This window comes from Rhinolophus ferrumequinum, chromosome 20 (genome assembly GCF_004115265.2).
Source record: "Rhinolophus ferrumequinum isolate MPI-CBG mRhiFer1 chromosome 20, mRhiFer1_v1.p, whole genome shotgun sequence".
NCBI classification, from domain to species: domain Eukaryota; kingdom Metazoa; phylum Chordata; class Mammalia; order Chiroptera; family Rhinolophidae; genus Rhinolophus; species Rhinolophus ferrumequinum.
In genome coordinates, this window is record NC_046303.1 from 29,359,639 (window position 1) to 29,383,142 (window position 23,504).

Genomic DNA, 23,504 nt, shown 5'->3' on the forward strand with positions numbered 1-23,504 from the left:
GGGATGATTCACATGCCGGGCAGGATGGAATGGGATGTCAAGAGATTTCGTCTCAATACTCAGAATGGCACACAATGTAAAACTTATGACTTGTTTATTTCTGGACTTTTCCTTTTGATATTTTCAAATTGCGGTTGACCACAGGTTATTGAAACCATGGAAGGCAAAACCACATATTGGGGAGCAGGGGACTACTATGCTTTGTGGGGTGAGACTCTGTGCTAAGAGCTCTGTGTGCTTTAGCGCGTTTAATCCACACCACAGCCCTAAGATACAGATACTGTTAGGTCACTTAGTGTTCAAGGTCACACAGCTGATAAATGCTGGAGCCACAATTTGAACTCAAAAGTCTGAGCTATTACATTTCGCAACTCAAACACATTTCAGTGGTGATATATTATAGCCAACTTTTAAGCGCTGTGCTATTTATTTTATTTTCTGTAGTGGAAGAATTAAATCAAATGATGCACTGCTGACTGTAATAAGACAGATCTTTTATGACTATAGGGAAAAAAATATCGTGGTCATACGACTAATACAGTTTCCTTTTTTTCCTCCAGAAAGAAGAAATTATCAAACTTATTGTTGAAATATGTGGTAAGATTTGACTATCAAGAAAAAAACACACATCACTTTAAAGTACCAACCCCGCTATGTTCTGTGTTGGTCAAGATAATGTGTTCACACAGAAGATGTATATTATATAGCTCATAAGAAAGTTTGAAGCTCATTTGAAAAGTCAATGGGAAAATGAAAGAAAGCAGTGAGAGGGGCTGTGGGAATTCTGATTGAAGCAGAGAAAATCTTCTTTCTGGGGTGGGTAAGAAGTGTGACGGTACATGCCTAGAGTCTGTGGGCAGCCAGACTTTCTCTAAGCACACCGCTCATTTATACTCAGTGTCATTTACCTGAGCTTGGGAAGAAAAAACAACAAAGGAAATAAGACTACAGGAGCCTAACTGGTATTTGAATATAGCCTAGCTGATGACTAATATGTCTGTTTTTCCTGAAGCAAGAAGTCTTTCTGAATTTAGGGTTTTTTTTTTTGTTTTACCTGAATACTTCGTAAACATTTTTTTTTTAATTTATTGGGGTGACAATTGTTAGTAAAATTACATAGATTTCAGGTGTACAATTCTGTATCACATCATCTATAAATTACATTGTGTGTTCACCACCCAGAGTCAGTTCTCCTTCCATCACCATATATTTGATCCCCCTTACCCTCATCTCCCACCCCCCGGCCCCCCTGATTTTAGTTTTGAGCACTGTTTCTAGAGTGCATTCCACTTGAAAGGCAGGAAGACAGAGTCAGGAAGTCATTTTACTTCACAACTATACCTAAATGGTTCTAGGGCTAAATACATTAGACTTAATACAGAGTTACCAGAAAGAGGAAGTAAAGAGATTAGCCAAAAGGCAAGAGATGAATGGAATAATGAAGAGCACCTTCTGTGTTGAAATTGGACAGAGGCAGGAATAGCATCATTCTTTGATACAGAGAACCCCAGAACTGGCTTGTCACCCAGAAGACTTCTGGACTTTAAGAACCAACCTGGGACTGTGTGTGGTAACGGGCCAATATAGACATGGTTTCTGAGTTCTGGAAGCCCTGTAAAAATGGCACCAATTTCCACATGATTTTCTGTGGTAGGGTTGTGGGGCAACATGAGGATATGGATAAACCAATGGAACCCTGATAATTCTTTTGGCCTGGTGACTGGCAACTGCTTTGAATGATGAACCCTAAATAAAAGTTGTTTATTAACCAGCATTCTCATTACAAATGATTTTATAGTATGAATGGATTGCTGGCCTCTTTGATAAGATAAGAGCCACCATAGTTGACATTGTGGGTGACTGGGGACATAAACTAGAGTAGCTAGGGGCAGCTGTTTGTGTGCAGGGAAAAGCCCTAATCTTTCCACCACAATTAAAATTTTTCATTCCATTACTTTACCCATTGGCTATGTCAATGAGCAAATCTCCCTTTTCATATAAGGATGTGGTTGAAGACTGAAACATGAGCTTCCAGATTCAGGTTAAATACAAAAGATGGAATGACAAATTTAGGATAGTGCTTATTTCTTAGGGAGAGAGAGGGGAATGTAATCAGGAAGGCATACACGGGGGTGTTGACTCTTAAAAATATTTTAGTTTTTAATCTAAGAAATTGGCACATAGTGTTTTTTATTTTGTTACTACACAGTGTTTTGTTTTTTTGTAGGGTTTTTTTAAATATATATAATAAATTATTTTTGAAAAAGAGTCAGGTATAGAAACCAGAAGGCAGATAGTTTTCAGCTTTGTTCACAGTTGCAGAAAAGAAAGGTAACATCTAGGTCTCCGATTCATCCTTGCCTGTCTCTCTCCTCCCCGCACCCATCTGACACCCATCAATGATGTTTTGATTTTCATTCCTGCAATGTTTCCATCTCAACTTTCATCTTTTAGGTTGTGGGCCCAAATGCAAAGAGACTCCACTAGAGCTGCTGTTTGTGATTGACAGCTCAGAAAGTGTGGGGCCAGAGAACTTCCAGATCATCAAGAATTTTGTGAAGACTCTAACTGACCAGGTTGCTCTGGACCTTGCCACAGCCCACATAGGCATAATCAACTACAGTCATAAGGTGGAGAAGGTGGCAGAGTTGGCGCAGTTCTCCAGCAAGGACAGCTTCAAGCTGGCTGTGGACAACATGCAGTACCTGGGGGAAGGCACCTACACGGCCACAGCTCTCCATGCAGCCAACCACATGTTTAAAGCTGCAAGGCCAGGTGTAAAGAAAGTGGCCTTGGTCATCACTGATGGGCAGACAGATAGCCGAGATGAGAAGAACCTGACAGAGGTGGTGAAGAACGCCAGGGACACCAATGTGGAAATATTTGTGATCGGGGTGGTGAAGAAAAATGACCCCAACTTCGAAATGTTCCACAAAGAAATGAATCTAATTGCTAGCGACCCAGATAGTGAGCACGTTTATCAGTTTGATGACTTCATTACACTGCAAGGTAAGACTCAGCTCCAGGGGAAAGGAATTTATGTTGTTCTTCCAAGTACCACATCACTGGGTTATCCTGAGCAAAAATGGAAATCAGGAGGCTAATGAGGCTTATGCTAACATTAAATCGTAGCACATAAACTGCAGGAGGTAAAAACATTTAGTATCATCCAGTTTAAAGAGAACAACTCTTGTTTTTATTCATTCGTAGTAAGTGCTGAGCTGATATTGGAATTGTTTAACTGGGGGTATCTATGGTCGAAGGATATGTAAAGAAAGAAGAGAATTTGGGGGTATTACTAAGATTAGTTAATGTTCAGAAAGTTACCTAACTTGAAAAAGACGTGGAGCAAGCCAGCAGCAAGGCAGAAAATAACCACAGAATCAAACTGAATTGAGAAGTGTGTGATACCTGAAGAAAAATTAATCTAAAGAGAGGAGAGACATAAGTAACTGGGATTCTATTCTATTCTCTGTTCTATGTCTCAATTCTTATAAAAACAGATAGTGTTTTATTCTCTGTTTTTATGAAAACAAATAATGAGTCAATAGGTTGATATCAGGAGTTCATCTTAGCATTTTGCATATTGATCATGCAGTCAGTGTTCATCGGGTGGGTTTCCCTATGCTAACTTACCCTTTCACATGAACTGATATTTCCTAATGAGGCATTCTAAGATACCCACTCACCTATGACCGGAGTATGGCCAGGACTGCTTTACAATGAAACGTGTTCCAATTCTTTGGAAACCAATAACTCATTCTGGCAGGGCCCACAGCTGGCAAGCTTGTGAAATAAGTAAAATGTATGCTTAATGTGTTCGTAGGCTTCCATTTGGCTCCATCCTTCTTTCTTCACCCACCTGGGAGTGCGACCTGACATGGCCTGGCACAGACCCCCTCCCCGCCGCCCTTACCCCTTGCTGCTCCCGACCTACTCTGGGTACCAGCACAGCTGGCCCCGACGATAGCATACCATACTCAGAATCTTCCCCCTTCCTAGTCCCCCCTTTCTCCAGATCTTTCTAACCTGGGGTCCCATTTCCTGCTGGGTGACTAATGGGCTTATCTTAGATATTCAATCTCACTGGGCTGTTAACCTGTTAGAATGACCAAGAGTATACATTTCAAAGACAAATTATATTTTGATCATTAATTAGCTTTATTATCTTAACCAAAGGAGTTAGTGATTTGTTCCAGCCAGTGAGGGATACATTTTTGGACTGGGTGGCCTTTGGCTCTCCCTAAAACCAGAGGTAACTGACTATTAAACTTATTGTGGGTGAGACTTGCCCCTTCTACAGAGAAGTTCACAGTTAGCTGGTGCTTTAGATAAGCAAGCGTTTAAGTCATGGGTTTGTATATTATTTGTGTATTATTAAATGAAATATATATATATTAACAAAATAAATAATTAAATAAAATATGTATATTATTAAATAAAATAAAATCATTTTAGGTGGCCTCTTACAGATGACGTAAAAATGCTTTAAAACTTCCGTCACCTGGCAGTTGACTTCCAGTGATGGGAAAGTGTCTATTTTAAGGAGAGCGCAGATGATGTCTTTAAGACAGGTTTTGAGTAATGTCTCGTTGTTCCTGCTACCTCCCTTTTCTGTTTCTCTTTTAAAAGACACCCTGAAGCAAAGATTGTTTAAAAAACATTGTGAGGATTTTGATTCCTACCTCATTCAAGTCTTGGGTTCACCACCACGTCAGCCTGGCTTTGGGATGTCAGGGGAAGAACTCCGCCAGTCCACTCCACAGACTCCGGAAGAAATGTCTGAGTCAGTAAGTAACTGCCTTGCTTAATTTGTGAGCTTAACATTGTGTTTTCTGTCTGTTTTACATCAAAGACCATCTTGCCTTGCACTGCCAAGAACCAGATGAGGTATATGTCCTTTCAGGTCCTTGGTTCTAAATACTATTTGCACTTTGTCCCCAGATTTCGAGTTTAGAAATAGTTCTGGGGCTTGTGAGCATGAATATGAGATTTTGAAGTACTCTATATTTTATAACTCATTATTTATGAAATGTTGCAAGTAATATTTTTATGGTATATCGCTGCTACCACCAAAGTCATCGTGTACGCTAGAACAGATAAACACTCTACTATTTAAATTGCCCTCTTACCATGCTTTGTAGATCCTTTCATACCAGGTGACAACTCTCCTTCATCCCGCTGAGTATCCACCTCCCACTTTGTAGCCTCTCAAGTTCGTTCCTTCAAAGTAGACACAGGCTTAATCTGCCACTCTCCCACACTCTAAGGCACATTCCTGCTCATGTGGCTTCCACCTCCTGTGCCCAGAGTGCGAACTGGGAGGGAGCTATTCATGCATATGGTGCAAGGTGGATGCTCTGTTTCAAAGCTCCCCAATCACATGTGCACGAAAGAACTACCTCCTGAATGTGCTGAGACAAATGTGACTGTCCTCCTAGAAAGCTCTGGGACTGATCTCAGCCAGTAAGGTCACGAGCAACTATTAGGCTCTTTTAGGTAACATTTGGAGAGCCTCCCATGATTACTAGTGAGTACTCTGGTCTCTTCCCCACCAAGTTACAACTAAAGTAGGTCCAGACTCCTGTCTACTACGCAGGGGACGTCCTCTAGGAAGCAGGCACACACCAGTCATAACCCTGTTCTGTAAGCGCAATGAAGGCCCTGTCCTGTCCTTTTACGAAGGCTTCATGGATATGAAATATTCATTATGAGTGAATGCAACAATTTTCTAGCCTCGGGATTCAGCTGTGTAGTTGGACTAAAGCCCCAAGAAACCTCCAGATCAATCGTTGGACCCAGGATCATTCAGGAACCAGGTCCAGGATATGATTGCTAAGGTGATATGATGATACTAGATAGGACTCACTAGGTTTTTATACTGTATGTTCAAAACAGGGCACAAAGACCTCTAACATATTTATATTTGATTAAACGCTAACCAAATTCTGAGACAGATAATTTAGATTAAGGCAACAGCATGTCTCTGGATTGTAGGTTGAAATTAACACGCACATTTATACCACATGGTTTATATCGGGTCAGCGAACTCTTCCCGTAAAGGACAGTATAGTCAATTTTTCGTTTTGCAGGCCATTTGATCTCTGCGGCAATTACTCAGCTCTGCCTTTGAAATGCAAAGGCAGCCACAGCCAATACTTAAATGAATGAACATGGCTGTATTTGGATAAAACTTATTTCCAAAAACAGATGAAGACTCAGATTTGACCTCAAGGGTTCGCTGACCCTGGTCTTTACTGAGCACTTTGAAGTGAATTATAGACAATAATGTACAGTCTCTCTCCTCCTGAGCACGGCATGCTCCTGGGACCTTCCCTGCTTGTGTCATATATCACTCTGTCCCTCCCCTGGTCAATCCATGTGCCTTCCTAAAGGCTTCCTGAACAAGAGGAAACTCGGGTTGCACTCAGCAAGTCGTCCTTAAACTGAGCTCTCCTCATAATCAGTGAATTCCAGCAGAATGTATTGATCATTTACTGATGTACTAGGTGGTAGGGCTTAAGACACAGTTCCTGCCTCGGAGAAGTCCACAGTCTATCAGGGAATAAATAAGCATAAGGAGTATTAAGAACTTTAGCAGAGCTGTAGATGAAGCACAAGAGATGGTGCAATTAAATTCAGGGCAGAGTAACGGAAGGCTTTGCAGAGGAGGTGGCACTGAGCTGAGTTTGAAGAATAAATAGTTGTGTTTCAAGTCAAGAGTAGAGGGAAGGGTATTTCCAGCAGAAGGAACATGTGGGCAAAGAGGGATTCCCAAGGGCATCGCATGTCAATAAATTAGGACAAGTTCAGTCTATCTGGAGCCTATGGGGTGTGGGGCAGAATGATGAGAGTTCAAGCTGGATAAATAATTTGAGGACCAGTTGTAAATGGCGTCACGTGTCAAGCTAAGGAGCTTGAATTTCATCGATAGGTCAGGCAGCCAGGAGAAAGCAGAGATGTTTTTAAAGCAAGGGTTTTATGGTCATATTTGGTTCACAGGAAGGATAACCCCGGTTGCCGTGGGAAAGATAAATAGGAGAAGGAGGACAGGAGGCTGGGATATGAGGAGTGACAGAGAGTCCAGGGGGGAGAGAACGAGACCTCAACTAAGGCAGGGGCATTGGAATAAAAGAAGGCCTGGATTGGAAAGCCATGCCTGGGGTAGAATGAACAGGATTTAGTGATTGGATGGATTGGAGGTTAGGAACAGGGAGGGTTTGGGGGATGACAGCTGTATTTCTAGCTTGGAGAGGATGTGACATGAAACACCATCTACTAAGATGGAGAATATAGGAAGCAGGTTTTTTTTTTTTTGAAGAAAAATAATAAGCTTAGTTTGCACCAGGCAAAATGGAGGTGCCTGAGAGACATCCTAGGCAATTATGACAGAGAATGAGGAAGAGCAAGACCCTATGCTTCGTATCGCGACCCAGGAAGATGGCCTCAGAGACACGTGATGTTAATTGATTATGACAGATGAAGAATTCTAGTAGCTGGAAAGGGAGGACAACGAAAAGTACATCTGAAATAGCCAGGATTTATAACACCAAGAGCTGCATAGAGGGAAGCTGAGCATCAGCTAGGTCTCCCTAGGGTACCTCTGACCATGACAGCGGGAACTTGCAATCAACTTGAGCTTCTTGGATAGTCCCTTTTTTCTTTAGACCTTCTCACCCTTGCTCTTTGCAGAAACACCAAGGCAAGACTGAATTTTTAAACCACGAATGTTCCTAATAGATATTTAGTATGAGCAAACATATATGCATTTATCTCTCTGTCATACATATAAATATATGATATATATGTCATATATATCACAGATGTAAGTACAAAAAAAGTAAGTACAAAAACATGTATATCTGTACATGCACAACCAGCTTTATCTAAAAGTATAATTACAGCACCCAAACATCTATAACAAAGTGAATCTGTCAAAACCTTTTGATTCTCAGACTGTTCCCAATCCTATCTCAGGCAATACTGCAAGACAAATAAACGGTCTCAGAAGTCCCTTTTGTGTCTCTGTTCCCTTACTCTTCTGTCTCTTCTAACACTTAAGACACCTATCGCTGTCCTTCTTTCCTCTTCTTCTATCAAAATCTGTTCTCAGGGAAAAATCTGATATCAGGTATTTACACTTTTGTGTGAAATCTAATGGGTTTCCACCTCCAAGAAGGACTTACATATTAAGCATTTTATCTAATTGTGGAGTTAACTTGATATACACTAAACGTCTGGGAACACGTGTGTTGGGAAGTAAAGAAAGCAGAAGGCTTTCCCATGTTCCACTAAATTCATAGCCCTTCAGCAGCAGCACCCTGCTCTGTTGCTCTTTCAAGCCAGTCTTGGGAAGTTAAACATGTACATCATTCTACTCTGTTCCTCTCCTGAAACCTCAGGATAATTTATACTTTCTTCTGGAATTTATCACATATTGTTAATAATTATTTGTATGTGTACCTTAACTCTCCTGATGGATTTACATCCCTTGAGGACATGGTCTGTGTCTAATTAAACTTGTGTCCCACTCACAACGTAAAATTGTGCCTCATCTTGCATACAGTAGATGCTTAATAAACCCTTATGGACCAAATGAATGCTATACCAACTGTTGGACTAAAAAAGAAATCTGAAGATTTTCTTCAATGAAAGGCACTGTTATAAAAAAAGATAGTATACATAAAAATCCGTATTTTTTTATGGGACTAATAATGTTGGCACTTCATGTTTCTTTATTCTTTCTGGGTTTGTACAGTGGGTTAAGATTGCCAGCATATAAATGAGAGTGGGGCAATAAAATCAAGTTAATATCATTTAATCAGACCAACTGGTTATAACCAGTAATGGACCATTAAGCAAATAAGCATATTAATACCCTGCATGAAGTCACTTTTCATCATTCTAAATGCATTAGTAGGTAATGTCAATATTAGTGAAAGAAATTGAAAATGACACAAATAAACAGAAAGCTATATACCATGCTTGTGGATTGGAAGAATATCATTAAAATGTCCATACTACCCAAAGCAATCTACAGATTCCACGCAATGCCCATCAAAATACCAATGACATTTCTCACAGAACTAGAACAAAGAAATTTGTCCAGAACCACAAGAGACTCAGAATAGCCAAAGCAATCTTAAGAAAGAAAAATAAAGCTGGAGGTCTCAAACTCCCTGATTTTAAACTATACTGCACAGTTATAGTAACTTTGGTTACTATAACTAATGGTATGGTACTGGCATGAAAGAAGACACATAGACCAATGGAACAGAACTGAGAGCCCACAAATAAATCCATGCATATATATGGTCAATTAATCTATGACAAAGGAGACAAGAATATGCAATTGGAAAAAGTCGGTCTCTTCAGTAAGTGAAGTGAATTTGTCAGAACCTTTTGATTCCCAGATTGTAGGGAAAACTGGACAGCTATATGCAAAAGAATGAAACCAGATCACTATCTTATATCACATACAAAAATAAATTTATAATCAATTAAAGACTTCAATATAAGACCTGAAATCATAAAAGTTCTAGAAGAAAACATAGACAGTAAGCTCTTTGACATCAGTCTTAGCAATATTTTTTGGACCATTCTCCTTAGGCAAGGGCAACAAAAATAAAGATAAGCAAATGGGATTACATCAAACTTTTAAAAAGCTTTTGTACAGCAGAGCAAACCATTAATAAAATGAAAAGGCCAACTATCAAATGGGAGAAGATATTTGCAAATCATATATCTGATAAGGGGTTAATATCTAAACTATATAAAGAAGGTACACAACTTAATATCAAAAACAAATAACCTGATTAAAAAATGGGCAGAGGACTTGAATAGACATTTTTCCAAAGAAGACATACAGATGGCCAACAGGCACATGAACTTAACATCACTAATCATCAGGGAAACGCAAATGGAAACCACAATGAGATAATCACTTCAAACCTGTCAGAATGACTATTATTTAAAAGACAAAAAATAACAAGTGTTGGTGAGGATGTGTAGAAAAGGGAACCTCATGCAGTGTTGGTGGGCCTGTAAAATGGTACAGCCACTATGGAAAACAGTATAGAGGTTCCTCAGAAAAATTAAACTAGACAGCCATGTGATGCAGCAATTCCACTTCCGGGTATTTATCCAAAGAAAAGAAAAACACTATTCGAAGAGATATATGCACCCCTGTGTTCACTGCAGCATTCTTTACAATAGATATGGAAACAACCAAAATGCCCGTCAATAGATGAATGGGTAAAGAAGAGGTGGTGCATATAGACAATGGAATATTACTTAGCCATCAAAAGAATGAAATCTTGTCATTTGCAACAACATGGGTGGACCTAGAGGGTATTATGCTGAGTGAAACAAGTCAGAGAAAGACAAATATCGTATGATTTCATTTACAAATGGAATCTAAAAGAACAAAAGAAATACACAAACAAAATGGAAATGCAGGTACAGGAAATAAAGTGATGGTTATCAGAGAGACAAGGGGTTGGGGGGCAGGTGAAATAGATGAGGGGGATGAAGAGGTACAAAATTTTAAAAAATAAATAAAAGGTACAAACTTCCAGTTATAAAATAAGTCATGGGGATATAATGTACAGTATAGAGAATATAGTCAATAATATTTTAATAACTTTGTATGGTGACAGATGGTAACTAGACTTATTGTCTAGGGGATCATTTCATAATATATATAAATATTGAATCACTGTGATGTCCACCTGAAACTAGGTGTTAGGTTGGTGCAAAAGTAATTGCGGTTTAAAAGGTTACAAATAATTGCAAAAAACACAATTATTTTTGCACCAACCTAATACAAATAGAATATTTTATATCAATTGTACGTCCATGAAAATTTTTAAAAAGTAATGTCAACACACAGGATCTTTATTCACTAGAGCAGGTTTTGTAACAGTATTCTAGTTTTTTTGCCCTTGAAAGAGTAGAAATGAAAGAAGCCCTGTCTACCCCTTCCATAAAGCCTTTTTTTTTTTTTGTATTACAAAAAAATTGTTCCCTGATTGCAAATAACTTAAATAACTAGCAGCAGAGATTTCTTCTGCTCTGTAGAAAGAAGGCTGTGGGATTCCTATGAAGAGTGATTCCACAGCACACCAGTGATGGAGATGATCAAGCTAGTGTGGGAGGAGTCCCTCTGGGGAGCTTCTGCACCGATGGAAAGGTGTGGTGGAGGAACATGGGGAGCTGTGAGTCTCTTCCTTCCCTCTGATACTGTTCGGATATTGTATATAATCCAGTGCTAGCCTTAAGTTCAGGATGCAGGCTCCTCATTATTCTGTATCGATGTAAATTATAGAAAGCTAACCCAGCAGGCTGGCCTGGCTGCCTGACACCCCCTCTCTTTGTCAATCTCTCTTTTAGTGAGACCCTATCCCAGGTCCCCATACCACTTGCCTCGTATCTCCCCTCTCCTCATTATCACGAAGCTGCTCAAAGATCTCCATCTCGATGTTCACTCTTGCTGCTTGCCCCATCTCTTCCTCTCCTTTCCCCACAAATCTCACTCATTCTTACTCCATCTTGAGATCCATCTAGAGAAAACCACCTCTGACACTGGAGCTCCACTGGCAATTTATTTTCAAAAACTGGAGCCCTGGGCAGGTTCTAACTTGTTGGAATGAATGTGTTCCTTCATCCTAAAGCCTGACCCTGAGCTCTATCCTCAACTTTGATGGGACAACTTTTAATCCCCTCCTTGTTCTCTGAGGCCCATTGCCTTCTGCTTCTTCCAAGACCAGGACCTCATTTCACTGTTGTGCTCTTTCTTGTCCTATAGTCAGTAAATAGGCTTCAGACTCTCCCATTTAAAAATTTCCCTAACCCTCTCCTAGTTCACATGTCCCTCTTTCTATTATCCTATCTCTTTTTATAATAAAATTATTCCACAGGCCAGCCTGCTCCCCCCCACCCCCCCACACACTCACAACCTCACTGTCCTTCCCTCTCCCTCTCAACTTCCTGACTTCTGTTCACTTGGGAAACCCTCTGAAGTCAGGCTACTGCCTACAATGTGACACTGAAACAGCTGAAAAAGCCACTAGCAACCTCCTAATTGCAAAATCCTTGTATTGCCACATTCTTTTCTCTTTCGCATGTAAGAGAATGCCATTCTTTTCTTTGATTTTGAGAGTTCGCTCTCTTGTTCTCCTTTCACCCTTCTGAGCATTCTTTCCCCATTGCTTTTGGAGTTTTTCTTTCTCTCTTTACCCCTTAGATTTTAAACTCTTAATTTTTCTGAGACCTGTCTTTAGCCTGCTTCTCTTGTGCCATGTTCTCTGAGTTCGAAAGCTAACAACTCTCAAATCTGCTTCCCCAATCCAGTCCTTTCTCCTGGGCCCCAGATTGACATTTTTGATGGTCTATGCATATTTTATTCTGGGTGTCCTCCAGGCATTTAACCTGGAATATGTTCACAATTCTGTTCCTCTGGATTTCCTTCCTAGGGATTTATTCCCACCAACCAGCCAGGCACCTGACAAGAAACCTGGAACATATCTGTAGCTCTATTGTTGCTTTATCTTCCACACTTGTTGGTACTATCTTCTTTGGTCTGATCATCTCTCTATCCATCCTATCCACTCCTTTCTCCTCATCCATACCTTTCCTGTCTTAGATCAGAGCCTCATTACTTATCTATAGTAATAATATGGCCTCAAAACTCTGGTCCTATCTCTCTTTTCTGTATCCTCTCCAGTTTATCCATTACTTATTGATAGCATAATTTTATTTATTTTTTTCACTCATAAAAATAACATCACTGAATTATTACTCTTATATATAATTCTATTTTGGTTGAATTTTCTTAAAAACCTATCTATAATAACATGGCATATATTTTAATTTGGTACTAAGCCTCCATAACAATAGAGTAGGAAAAATAATATTTCAGTACACCTATATTTTCTCGTAATGTCCTATTCAAGTAAAATGTTGTAGGCTGTTCAATCATATTATACTATAAATGATGTAGCCTATTCAGGGACCATAATCAATACTTTTAAAAGACATGGACTTTTCAAACTTTCAGAAGACTTGGGGCTGAGCCTACTGTTTGTTTAGTTACTCTACTGACAGGAAAATTAAGTTGATTTCCTGAAATTTGACCTAATTATTTGTAAATAGCCTTGACTAAGCCACATATAGATGATTATATTGGTCAATAATTTATTTGTTTATAAAATATAATTAATACTCTCACTGTAGCCATAACCACAAATTCTTCTTGATAAAATCCTGCTTAACAACTAATTCTTAGCATTGCTATGTGAAGCTGCTGTGTAAGCATCGTATATTGCTAATAATAGGCTTACTACACGTAGACTATAAGATGCTCCTATCCTATTGAGGAGAGAAAAAAAAAAAAAACATATTGCAAACTGATCTAGAAGAAATATTCCAGACCTGGAAGCCAAGAAACTTGGTAGTCTCCATGCTAAAGCTAAATACTTTATTTCCTTAGCTCTAAAGTTTATATTTTTCCTATTTTACTACTTTAGAGATTGGGATGACTCTAGTTACTGTGTTGTGGTCTCTTTTTAGCGGCTTTCAAGATGTACAGTGTATCTCACAATGAATGACGTCTTAGAAATGAAATCTGATAGCTGCCCGACATTGGGTGAATCACCTGTTTCTCAAGGTTTTGGTTTTCTCAATTTTAAAATAAGGGATTATTACCAGAATATTCTTCCTTTTGTATAAGTACATGGTTAGAACAGTGAGAAGCATTCACAGGGGAATGGCAGAATGGAGGGCATTATATTAATGTATGAGAGAGAGGGTGTACGCAGAATAAAATCCTGCAGTTCATCCTCTAGGAAAGCCGCAAGTAACCAAGGGAAGTCCCAGCACAAACTCAAGGTGTTTCTGACAGTCCTCAAGAACCTTAAATGCAAATAAAGAGCATCCAACTTAAGTGCTAAAAGACCTGCCAAAAAAAATGTTGTCATCTGGGAAGAATCAACCAAGGTCAGAAGCCTGAGAAGCAGGCACCTTAACAGCACTAGCTGCTGAGCCAGCTGGCAAGGGCAGATTCCCCACAGCCAACTGGGAGAAACCTGGACCTGCACTGCTGGGAACAGCTAAGTCTGAACACAAGGGCTAAGGCAGGTGATCGTTAGCATTCATCCAGAGAAGACAGGAGCTCAGAGCTGAAGAGCTTGTTGTAGACGAAGATTCTGAGTAATGAAGTACACGGGAAATGTCTGGAAATCAGAAACCAAATGACCTTTGGGAATTGTGTGGCTCCTGGTTGGTAATCCTCCTTTAGCTCATGCATTCATGTTCCTAGGAACCTGCTCAAAACCTGCTTTCCTCCTTTTAAAGATCTACTTTAAGACTGAAAAGGACTGACAACAACACATCTGCTTGTCTAGCTGCAGGGAGCAGCCCCGGCTTCCACGTGTTGACTAGTTGCATCTGTGTGTTTTTACGGTGGTGAGGTCCTGCTTGGAGCTGGGACCATTTGTCTCCTCCAAGGCAAGCCAGTGAGGTGGGAGCAGAAATGTGCAGAGCTGGTAGTTAGGCTTTTGTTTTTAGGGTTAGGATTTATAAAAAGAACAGAGAATACGCAGAACAAACATCTGAGTGCCTACCACCCAGACATACCAGTGCTTCCATTTGTTCCCTTTTTCTTGCTTCAGTTAAAGACCTTGCTTGTTTTCCTTCAGAGTCTCTTTCGCTTCCTCCCCTCTCCAGGGGGAACCACCATCATGAATTTGGAGTGTATTCTACTCCAAATTTACTATTTGGAGTAAAGTTTGGGGCTGCTTAAATCCTACTTTTAGAACTCTAGAAGGTATGTTAGGGTCTAATTTTTTATTATTTAAGAATGATAATATTAAAGCTTAGAGGATTGAATAATCCAAAGTCCCCTCTCTCTCCTTCTCCCTCTCTCTCTCTCTCATCCATTCTGAATTTATTGAGTAGCTACTATTTGCTGTTCTATGCTATAAATATATAAAAGAAGACGAAGAAGAAGGAAGGAAGAAAAAAAGAAAGTAAAGAGAATTGCGGCATGGTTTAATCTCTCTTATCAGGATTGTGATTTTACACATGTGAGAAAGGAAATGAGACAAATGACAGTTACACATGTATGAGCATAGGATTAAAGATTAACTTCTATATGATAAGGGCCAAGTACAGAAGCATTAGAAGGTACTATGCTCCATCTGGAAGACGAGCATTAGTACTGACTGGGTTATTGGGAAGGGTTTTGCAGATGGGGATCTTGGTGAGAAATTCACTTTCAGCCTGAGGCAGAATGAAGAAGAAGGAATGAAAGGTCATAGCAAGAGGTGCTGGGAGTAGTGGAAGGCAAACTTGGAAAAGGGCCATGTAGCTCAGTTGAAGAATTTTTTTACCTATCAAACTGGTAATTATCTCTTTTTTCAATCCTAATACCTAGTAAATTGTGATAGCTTAAGGAAAGACACTCAGTATTGAGAGTGCAAGTTCACAAAACTTTTTGGAAGAGGACTTTGTCTCAGAAGCTCAAATATGTGTGTTCTTTGACCCAGCAATCAGCCATGTGGTTTCTAACAGAAAAAAACACAAAACAAATAAGTGTTTAGAAAAGGCCATTGTAGTTATGTATATTCTATATTTAGAATGGTGTTATAGAGTCACAGTAAAATATATGGAACCATGCATGATATGTTAAATTAAAAACAATAGAAAACCAAACATACACTATTTTTTTGTGTGAAAATAATATATGCACATAGGAAAAAATACACTTGAATATCAACAATGATTGCTTCTGGGAAATAGAATCAATCCCTTGTGATTTCTATTTTCTTCTTTGGCTTGACAGATTTTCTAAATTCTCTCCAATAAATAGGTTTGCTTTTGTAATAAGGAAGAAAATTATAAAAATGGCAAACCATAACAATTACACATTTGATTAATCTGAAATCTCATGGAGCCAAAAGATAAATTATTCTCATCCATGAAAAAAAATTCACTTGTTCTAAGAACCTGAGATGTAATGCTCTCATAGTCAAAATTCCCAAATGATGTGATTGAGAAAGAAAATGCACACTCCTGAACATATAAAGGTAAAGAATAAATTATGAGGCCTTTAGACTTGAACAAGATAATAATTTAAAGGCTGAGTTAATTCCTTTGAGAAAACCATGTTGTCCAGTACAGTTCTTCAAAGGAATGTTCTTACCTAACAGACAGTATATCTGAAGTGTAGCCTAATATTCATTGACTTTTTTATGTTTGATAAACTATGCCACAGGCAGCCTTTTCCTTTATTTTTTGCTTAAAATGAATTATGTGCAAGCCAAAAAAAAAACACAGTATTTCTTTCCTGAAACTGGCATTTCTCAGATTTTGCCATGAGCTTAATCATTTGGGGGAAGTTCCGTGGTCATTTGGAGCTTTAGATGCCACAACAGAAAAATGAAGTACTGAGAAAACTTTCCTCTAGACTTCAAATTCCCTAGTTCTATGATTATAACAAAAGGTCACATTCAAACTGTCATATGGAGACACAAGATCATTCTGAGAGAAAGAAGAATGCCAACTGACCCACTGTTTTACCTCCATGTGTACCAAAAGTTGGGGCGAGTAAAAACTCATTGTTTTAATTGAGTGCCCTTTATATAGGGCTCATGAGCAGACCAGCCCCAGTGGAAATATTTGCTCTGATTTACCTGGTGGTACTTTAATCATTGTAAAAATATACATACACAAGTAATAGAATTGATTAGCCCTTCTGCCGGGTGTGTGTGTGTGTGTGTGTGTACAGACTCAAAAGGAGAGAACAACTTAGATGGCAGAGAGCAGCTAGTAATGATGACAGCTGGCTCTGGTCATAGGATGACAGGAACCACAGGGAAGAAAGCATGAAAAATGAGTTTTACCTAGTTCACAGGTTTGCCTATTTCAATAAATAAATACATATAAATACATATAAAAAGCAAACAAAAAAATTAAAAAAAAAAAAAACCTTGTGAGGATAAGGGAGCATACTGTGCCAGGACTGAGGTGAATGATCCACTCCATGTAGCTGGGATCCAGGGGAAACAAAAGAAATAAAGAACTTCATAAGCCTCTTAAAAGATTGACCTGGCTCCTGGCAATTGTAGTCAAGAATAACTAACATGACTCTTATTGTTTTTAAAAGCAAAACACCTTTTCTTCCTAGTTTCATAACATATCATAAATTTGGATGAAATTTTAGTCCACAGTACTTGCTTTTGAAATGTGAATTCTTTGTTCCTTAGGTAGCAAACATTTCTCAGAACTTTTTAGAAGCTAAACATCCTGGAGCATTTGACATTTCCTGGGGGCTGGATAAGAGGATGAGATGAAAAGTGATTGCTATTGTTTTTATTCTAGTGTATCATTGTCCCCTGGCACTCCACTTTCCAATCTCAAAATTGGGCGAGTTTGTGGTAGATATTTTGGAGTACATTGTTAAATTTTCGAGTGTTAGGGAATGGAGAGGACAGGGCCGTGAAAAAAATGCTTAAAGAAATGAGTGGTTACTTTCTCTCCTCACACCAGTGACTAAGAAAAGAATGAAGATAAATTCCTCTCAACCTCACAACTTTCATGCCCTGCACGTGGATCTGTCTGGAAGGCCCGGTACAAAAGTATCTGTGCATGGCCGTGGGAAGTGTGCACACTCACACAAAGCGGTGGGAAAACCCAAAAGTTGTGTATTCAGAAATGCATGACATAGAGGAGGGGCATCATTTCCTGAGCTTTTATTGAAATAATTAATTTTAGAGAGTTGGGGAGAAGCAGCAATGCTGAACTTTTCCTTAAATGTTCCCAAAAGCAAACTAGCTTTTTTGACATGATATCACCCAACACAAAAATGTAAATTAAAAAAAAAAATTGTAAATGTTTTATGTAGGTCAATGTCCCCGGAGCCCAGGACAAAGAGAATGAGCCTCCAGAGCCTACCTGGGCTGGCAGCCTGGCGCCCACTCTTTCATCTGAGGCTGCCACCATTCAGGCGCCATTGCACAGCCCCCCTGAGGAGGGGATAGAGGGTCTGGGAATGAGAACTCCAAGGCCCATTTTGAACGTAAGGCCGGAAAAGTGGGTGCACAAAGGTAAGAGATACCTGCCAATCAGCTACTGCATTTACAATGTGAAGAAGGCCCAGGAAAGATGGCCTCTAAAATCTCATGCAGAGAGAACAGGCTTTGACCCTAAACAGGGAGGACAAAAGACACTTTTCATTTTGTTACATACAGAATTAGAAAACTGGCTGGAACAGAATTGGTCAATAAAAAATGTTCAAGTTATTATAGTGTTTAGTAGTAGTATTATTTTAAATGCGAATGTCTCTCGAGTGCATTGCGCTCCCATGTTTGCCACAGTCCCTACCACGCCCTATTGTCTTACATGTGGCCTTCATACTTATAGTCATGGGAGGTTTTGATCCCTAGATTATAGAAGAGAAAAAAGCTAGAATCTAGATTCACCAAAATATTTTCTATGGAGGTAATATCTATAGAAATTAATAAGTAGACACATAGTTTCTGAAGAACATGCCAGAGAGACACCCTTGACCAAGAAGCAGCATAGATTGGCTTGAAAACAAGTTACACAAAAAGACATTATGTAGTTATTGTTTTTAAGAGCAAAGGTAGTGAAAATCTGCACTGTTCCTTTCCATTTGGTTTAAGGAGTGTTCATTTAGTTTTAGAAAGTATGTGAATTGAGACACACTCCAAAATCTGAGGAAATGATTATAGGAGATGGCGAAAGAAATGAACTTTATAACATATAAACCACCTCGCAGAACACAGAAAACAGATAGCCAAGTACCTATTTGGTCTTTTTTGTGATTTGTCTAGCCTTGGGATCACTTCCACCGGTAGGAAATACAAATCAAGACACTAAAGAGTACCGTGAAATAAAAAGGGCTTTAACAAAGGGCTTTACTGTTGTAGCTTTTCTTTGCTTTTTCACAGTGGATGTGTTTCTGAAATTTATTTGGAAACTGACATAGAAGGTCATGTTTTTATTATCCTGCAAGAGCTGCTCTTTTTAAAAGAAAATTATAATGTAAAGAGAGCCCCCCACCTTTTAACCTTTTTTTGTAGTTTAAAGGTATCTTCCTTTTTGAATAGCACAATGACATGTGATTTTAGAGGTGCTTTCTATGAACAAACAGGAAGGGAATGTGTACAGAAGGCTGGAATCGTCTTCATTCTAAATATTAATTTGATTTTAAATCAAATCCAAAGTAAACTAATAAATCCTATTTTTCTCTTGTCAACTAATCCCCACAAGAGTGTAGCCAGTGAAGGCTCACACTGTTATGCTTTCACAGAAATAGGCATTTTTAATGAGGTTTCATAAAGATTGAAACTTTTACGTTTTCAAAGGAACGAATATCTAACGGTGGGATTTCAGGTGGTGGAGGAAATGTTTCCGGTGTTAGGAAACCCTTCTTTAACTTATAACAATATTTTTTTAGTTGGTGTGTTAGTGTGCATGGAGAATAAACTTTACAAAGCTTTTAATTTCCATCTTTTCAGTAAAAGAAAAACCTATAATAACACATTATCTTTTCCTCAACCTAGATCCTAGATGCCTAGAAGACCTCAAACCTGGAAACTGTAGTGAATATGTGGTTCGATGGTATTATGACAAACAGGTCAATTCTTGTGCCCGTTTTTGGTTCAGTGGCTGTAATGGCTCAGGAAATAGATTCAACAGCGAAAAGGAATGTCAAGAAATCTGCATTCATGGATAAGTAAGTAAATCAACCTGTGATGAGTCAAATCTGTATCTCTATTAACAAGCCAAGAAAGAAACTATAATTTCCACATATTCACCCAAAACAAATAAAGCGCCATGTTGGATTGTATACTGAGTATTTACAACTTATAAACATAATCAAGTCCTTACAGCCACACTCGGATGTAGGTATTATTAACTATTGTCACAGATGAAGAAGCTGAGGCTCTGAGAAGTTTAGCAATTTGTCAATTGTCACCCAACTAAAAATTGGCAGAGCTGGGGATTTGACTCAGTTCCACGCAACCTCAATGCATAGGCTTAGTATCGACTTAGAACCTTCATTGAGGTTCTGATTCCTGTTAATTCCTATTCTATGTATTATATCAGATTAAACTTCTTCTCAGCCCAGCCCCCCATTCCTCCCTTGTCCCTTGTCCTTTGTCCCCACTTCCTCTCACAGCCCTGCCAGTAGCAAAAGGTAGGTGGTAGGGAAGGATTTGGATTTGGGAATTAGAAATGATGGGAGTATGTGCATAGGAGGTGGTGAGATAGGAAAAAAAATCCTGCTTGGGGGAAACACAGCCAGATGGAATGGTTGAGAGGGGAGGCACTGGAATAGGAGTTGGGGTGGTGAGTGAGGTTGGATGTTTGCCTCACTTGCCCTGAAAGTGAGTAAGAAACCAATCTGAATTTAAATGACTTAAAGTGATTACCAACTGTCATTCCACACTCCTCCAACATGTTTGCTAACAAACATTTATGGTGTGTTTAAACTATATATTGAAAACAAAAACTGTAGTTTAAATGAAGGAACTTTTCCCACCCTTCCTTTAAAATATGTAAGTGTGACTTTCAATTTTCGGGGAATAGAATGAGAAAGCACTTGACAGCCAAGAACTACTTACAGCCCACATCCACCCTTGAGCAAGGTGTTTTAAAGATAGGTCTTACACTGAAAGATGAGCCACCAAATTGAAATATGACCAAACAGAGTAATAGAGAATTGGCTCTGTCATTTTGTAATAGTTTTGCGACACCCAGTCTGGAAAGATCATCAGTTCTGAGCTGAGCTCAGATAGCTTTTGTATATATCATTTCACAGCACACTTTCTTCTTCTTTCAGGCCTGTGATCCTCATTCAAGGTCAGAGGTATAAAAAAAAGAGCATTCAGTAATGCAGGTGCTAGAAGATCAGCCATCTTAGCAAAAATAATTTTGTATAGTTTGATTAAATTTTTATCATGTAACATTTGATATGATTAAATTTTTATCATGTAACATCTGATATTACAAAAGAATATATGTAATATACTTGTAAGTTAAAAAATATGATAATGAGATGGACACCAGTGAACACAGCACACAGAGAATGAACTAAACATAACCAATCCTGTTGAAGCTTCCTAGGTGCCCCTCTACCGTCCCAGCCCTGTTTCCTGTCAGGGATATCCCATCTTGAATTTTGTTTACCATTTCACTTTGATCTCAGTTTTTATATATAATTTTACATGTAAAACACCACATATATTTCTATGTATCTCTAAACAGTACAGTCTTGCTTATTTTAGAGCTTTATAAAAATGGTGTCATACTCCAGTCTTTTGCAACCTGCTCGTTTCATTTAATATTATAATTAATCCGTATGTCTTACCATATGTAGTCCTAAAAACATCTAAATGTATTCCTAAGTAATTTATTATTTAGGTTTTTTTTTGAGCTTTAGAATATTTGTGTCATAATATGTAATTCTTGGCAATTTGGTACGTTATTACGTTATAATTCATACACATCCATTTACTTTCACAGTTGCATAATATTTATGTGAATATATCATAATGTATTTAACCATTGTCTTGTCTATGATCAATTAACTGATTGTTGCTGTTTATTTATTTTTCTTACTATTCCGTCAGCTTTGCTATGAATGCTTTGATGCATGGCTTTGGGTGCACAGGCACCACTGTTTTGCTAGGATACATGCCCAAAAATGGAATTGCTGGGTTGCAGAATATATAAGCATTCAAAAATAGTGTATCAGATCAAATCAAATTTTTTCCCAAAGAGTTTGAACTAATTCATTAAAACTTTCACCAGTTGTATACAAGAGTTTGCACTGTTTGATATTCTTATCAACACAGAATTATCAGACTTCAGTTTGCTAATACTGGGTATAAAATGATATCTTGTTTTAATTTGCCTTTCTTTGGTGACATTTTACCATATTTATTCACCATCTGTGCTGCTACTGCTTTGTAAAATGTCTGTTTATAATTGGGGAATTTTTTTCTATTGGATTGTTTGTTTTTTCCTTGAATTTCTGGAGTTCTTTATATATCCTTAAATCAAATTATTTGTTCATTATTTGTGTTGCTAATATATTTGTGTCTTGTCTTTTTATTTTACTCTTTCCTTTTTTTTTTATGAACAGAAGTTCTCAATTTCAATGCAGTCCAATTTACCCATTTTTTCTTGTGTGGCTAGCACGTTTTGTTCCTTGTTTATGTTGATTAACCCCTTGGCCACCTTTCTTGGATGGAACACTCCCCCAGGAAAAAAAACTACTCTGGGTGCTGGGTGTACCTCTCTGGATTCTCACCTTTGTGGCTGGTAATTCCTTATGATCCTGTTAGAGTCTTGGTAATTTCTAGGTGACCGTTTTTGTTTCATCTTTTTTAGTTGTCCTCAGCATGAAAGTGGATCTGAGCTGCATCGATGGCCATTAATGTATTTTTTTGTTGTCGTTGTGGGAAGGAAGACTTTGGATATTTTCTTATTCTTTGAAGCCCAGCAATGCATTAAAAAGCATGTATTAGTCAGCATATGGTCGTTGGAAAGTACCAGGACCCTTCAAAGAATCTAGCCGGCTACTTTGCCAGAAGCAGTACTTATATTCCTTTTTTAAGCTTTTTACAACTTTGCCCACATAGAAAATTGACATGCAAACATGTTGTAATGTTGACTAGGGAGTCCATCCTTTTGTCTAAAACATCCTTCTCCTCCTTCTGGGATGACCAAATCCTAATGTTTCACGGACAGCTTGCAGGCCTCCCCTCCTCCTGTGTGCTGCTTCCTCATCAGCTGGGCCACGCTCCACCCTGAGAGCCCAAAGCCCTCAGCTGAGGCCTCCATTCTACCTGAGTCTGAACTGCCTTTCACTTATTGGAGATTCTCTGCATTGGTTTCCTTTTGCTGCTCTAACAAATTACCACAATTTGGCCACTTAAGCAACACAAATGTATTATTATCTTACAGTTCTGTAGGTCAGAAGTCTGATGTTGCTCTCATTGGGTGTCGTGCGGGGCGGCCTGTGGGGTCTCTGCTCCCGCTCCCCACATAAGAACGCAGGATATGGCGAGGCCAAAAAGGAACACCTACGGAGCCATAGATAGGGGAGTCACACCACTGTATTCTTGCTGGCGGCTGGGTTGGAGACAGGAAGCAGGAGCCACACAATCTGCAATCCACACTCCGCCACACTACACGCTTGCTAACCCCTCATTTTTCTGCTAGTGTAGCCACGGCAGTTATATTAGTGGCCAGTGGCCCACTGGTTACAGCTGACGGCCAACTAGCCACAGCTGATGGCCATCCAATCACAGTCGACGGCCATTTACTACCTGAGCCAGCACCTTTCCACGTGAGGCCGAGAGCCTGGAAACTGCACTCCTGGCTCTGTCCCCACATTGGGCTAAAATCCAGGTGTCAGTGGGGTTGTGTTGCTCCTGGAGGATCTAGGGAAGAATTTGTTTCCTTACCTT

The 23,504-nt window shown here is 39.0% G+C and overlaps 1 protein-coding gene across 1 annotated transcript in view; it reads left to right on the plus strand.

Annotated features, from left to right (window-relative positions):
• The window catches only part of COL28A1 (collagen type XXVIII alpha 1 chain), a 149,137-nt gene extending 126,089 nt beyond the window's left edge, over positions 1–23,048 (plus strand). The window contains 6 exon segments of the mRNA XM_033088892.1: positions 561–597; positions 2,455–3,009; positions 4,633–4,790; positions 17,903–18,104; positions 19,587–19,759; positions 22,423–23,048. Of these exon segments, the coding sequence (XP_032944783.1) occupies positions 561–597; positions 2,455–3,009; positions 4,633–4,790; positions 17,903–18,104; positions 19,587–19,759 (1,125 nt within the window). The 3' untranslated portion in view covers positions 22,423–23,048.
• Positions 23,049–23,504: the final 456 nt, after the last annotated feature.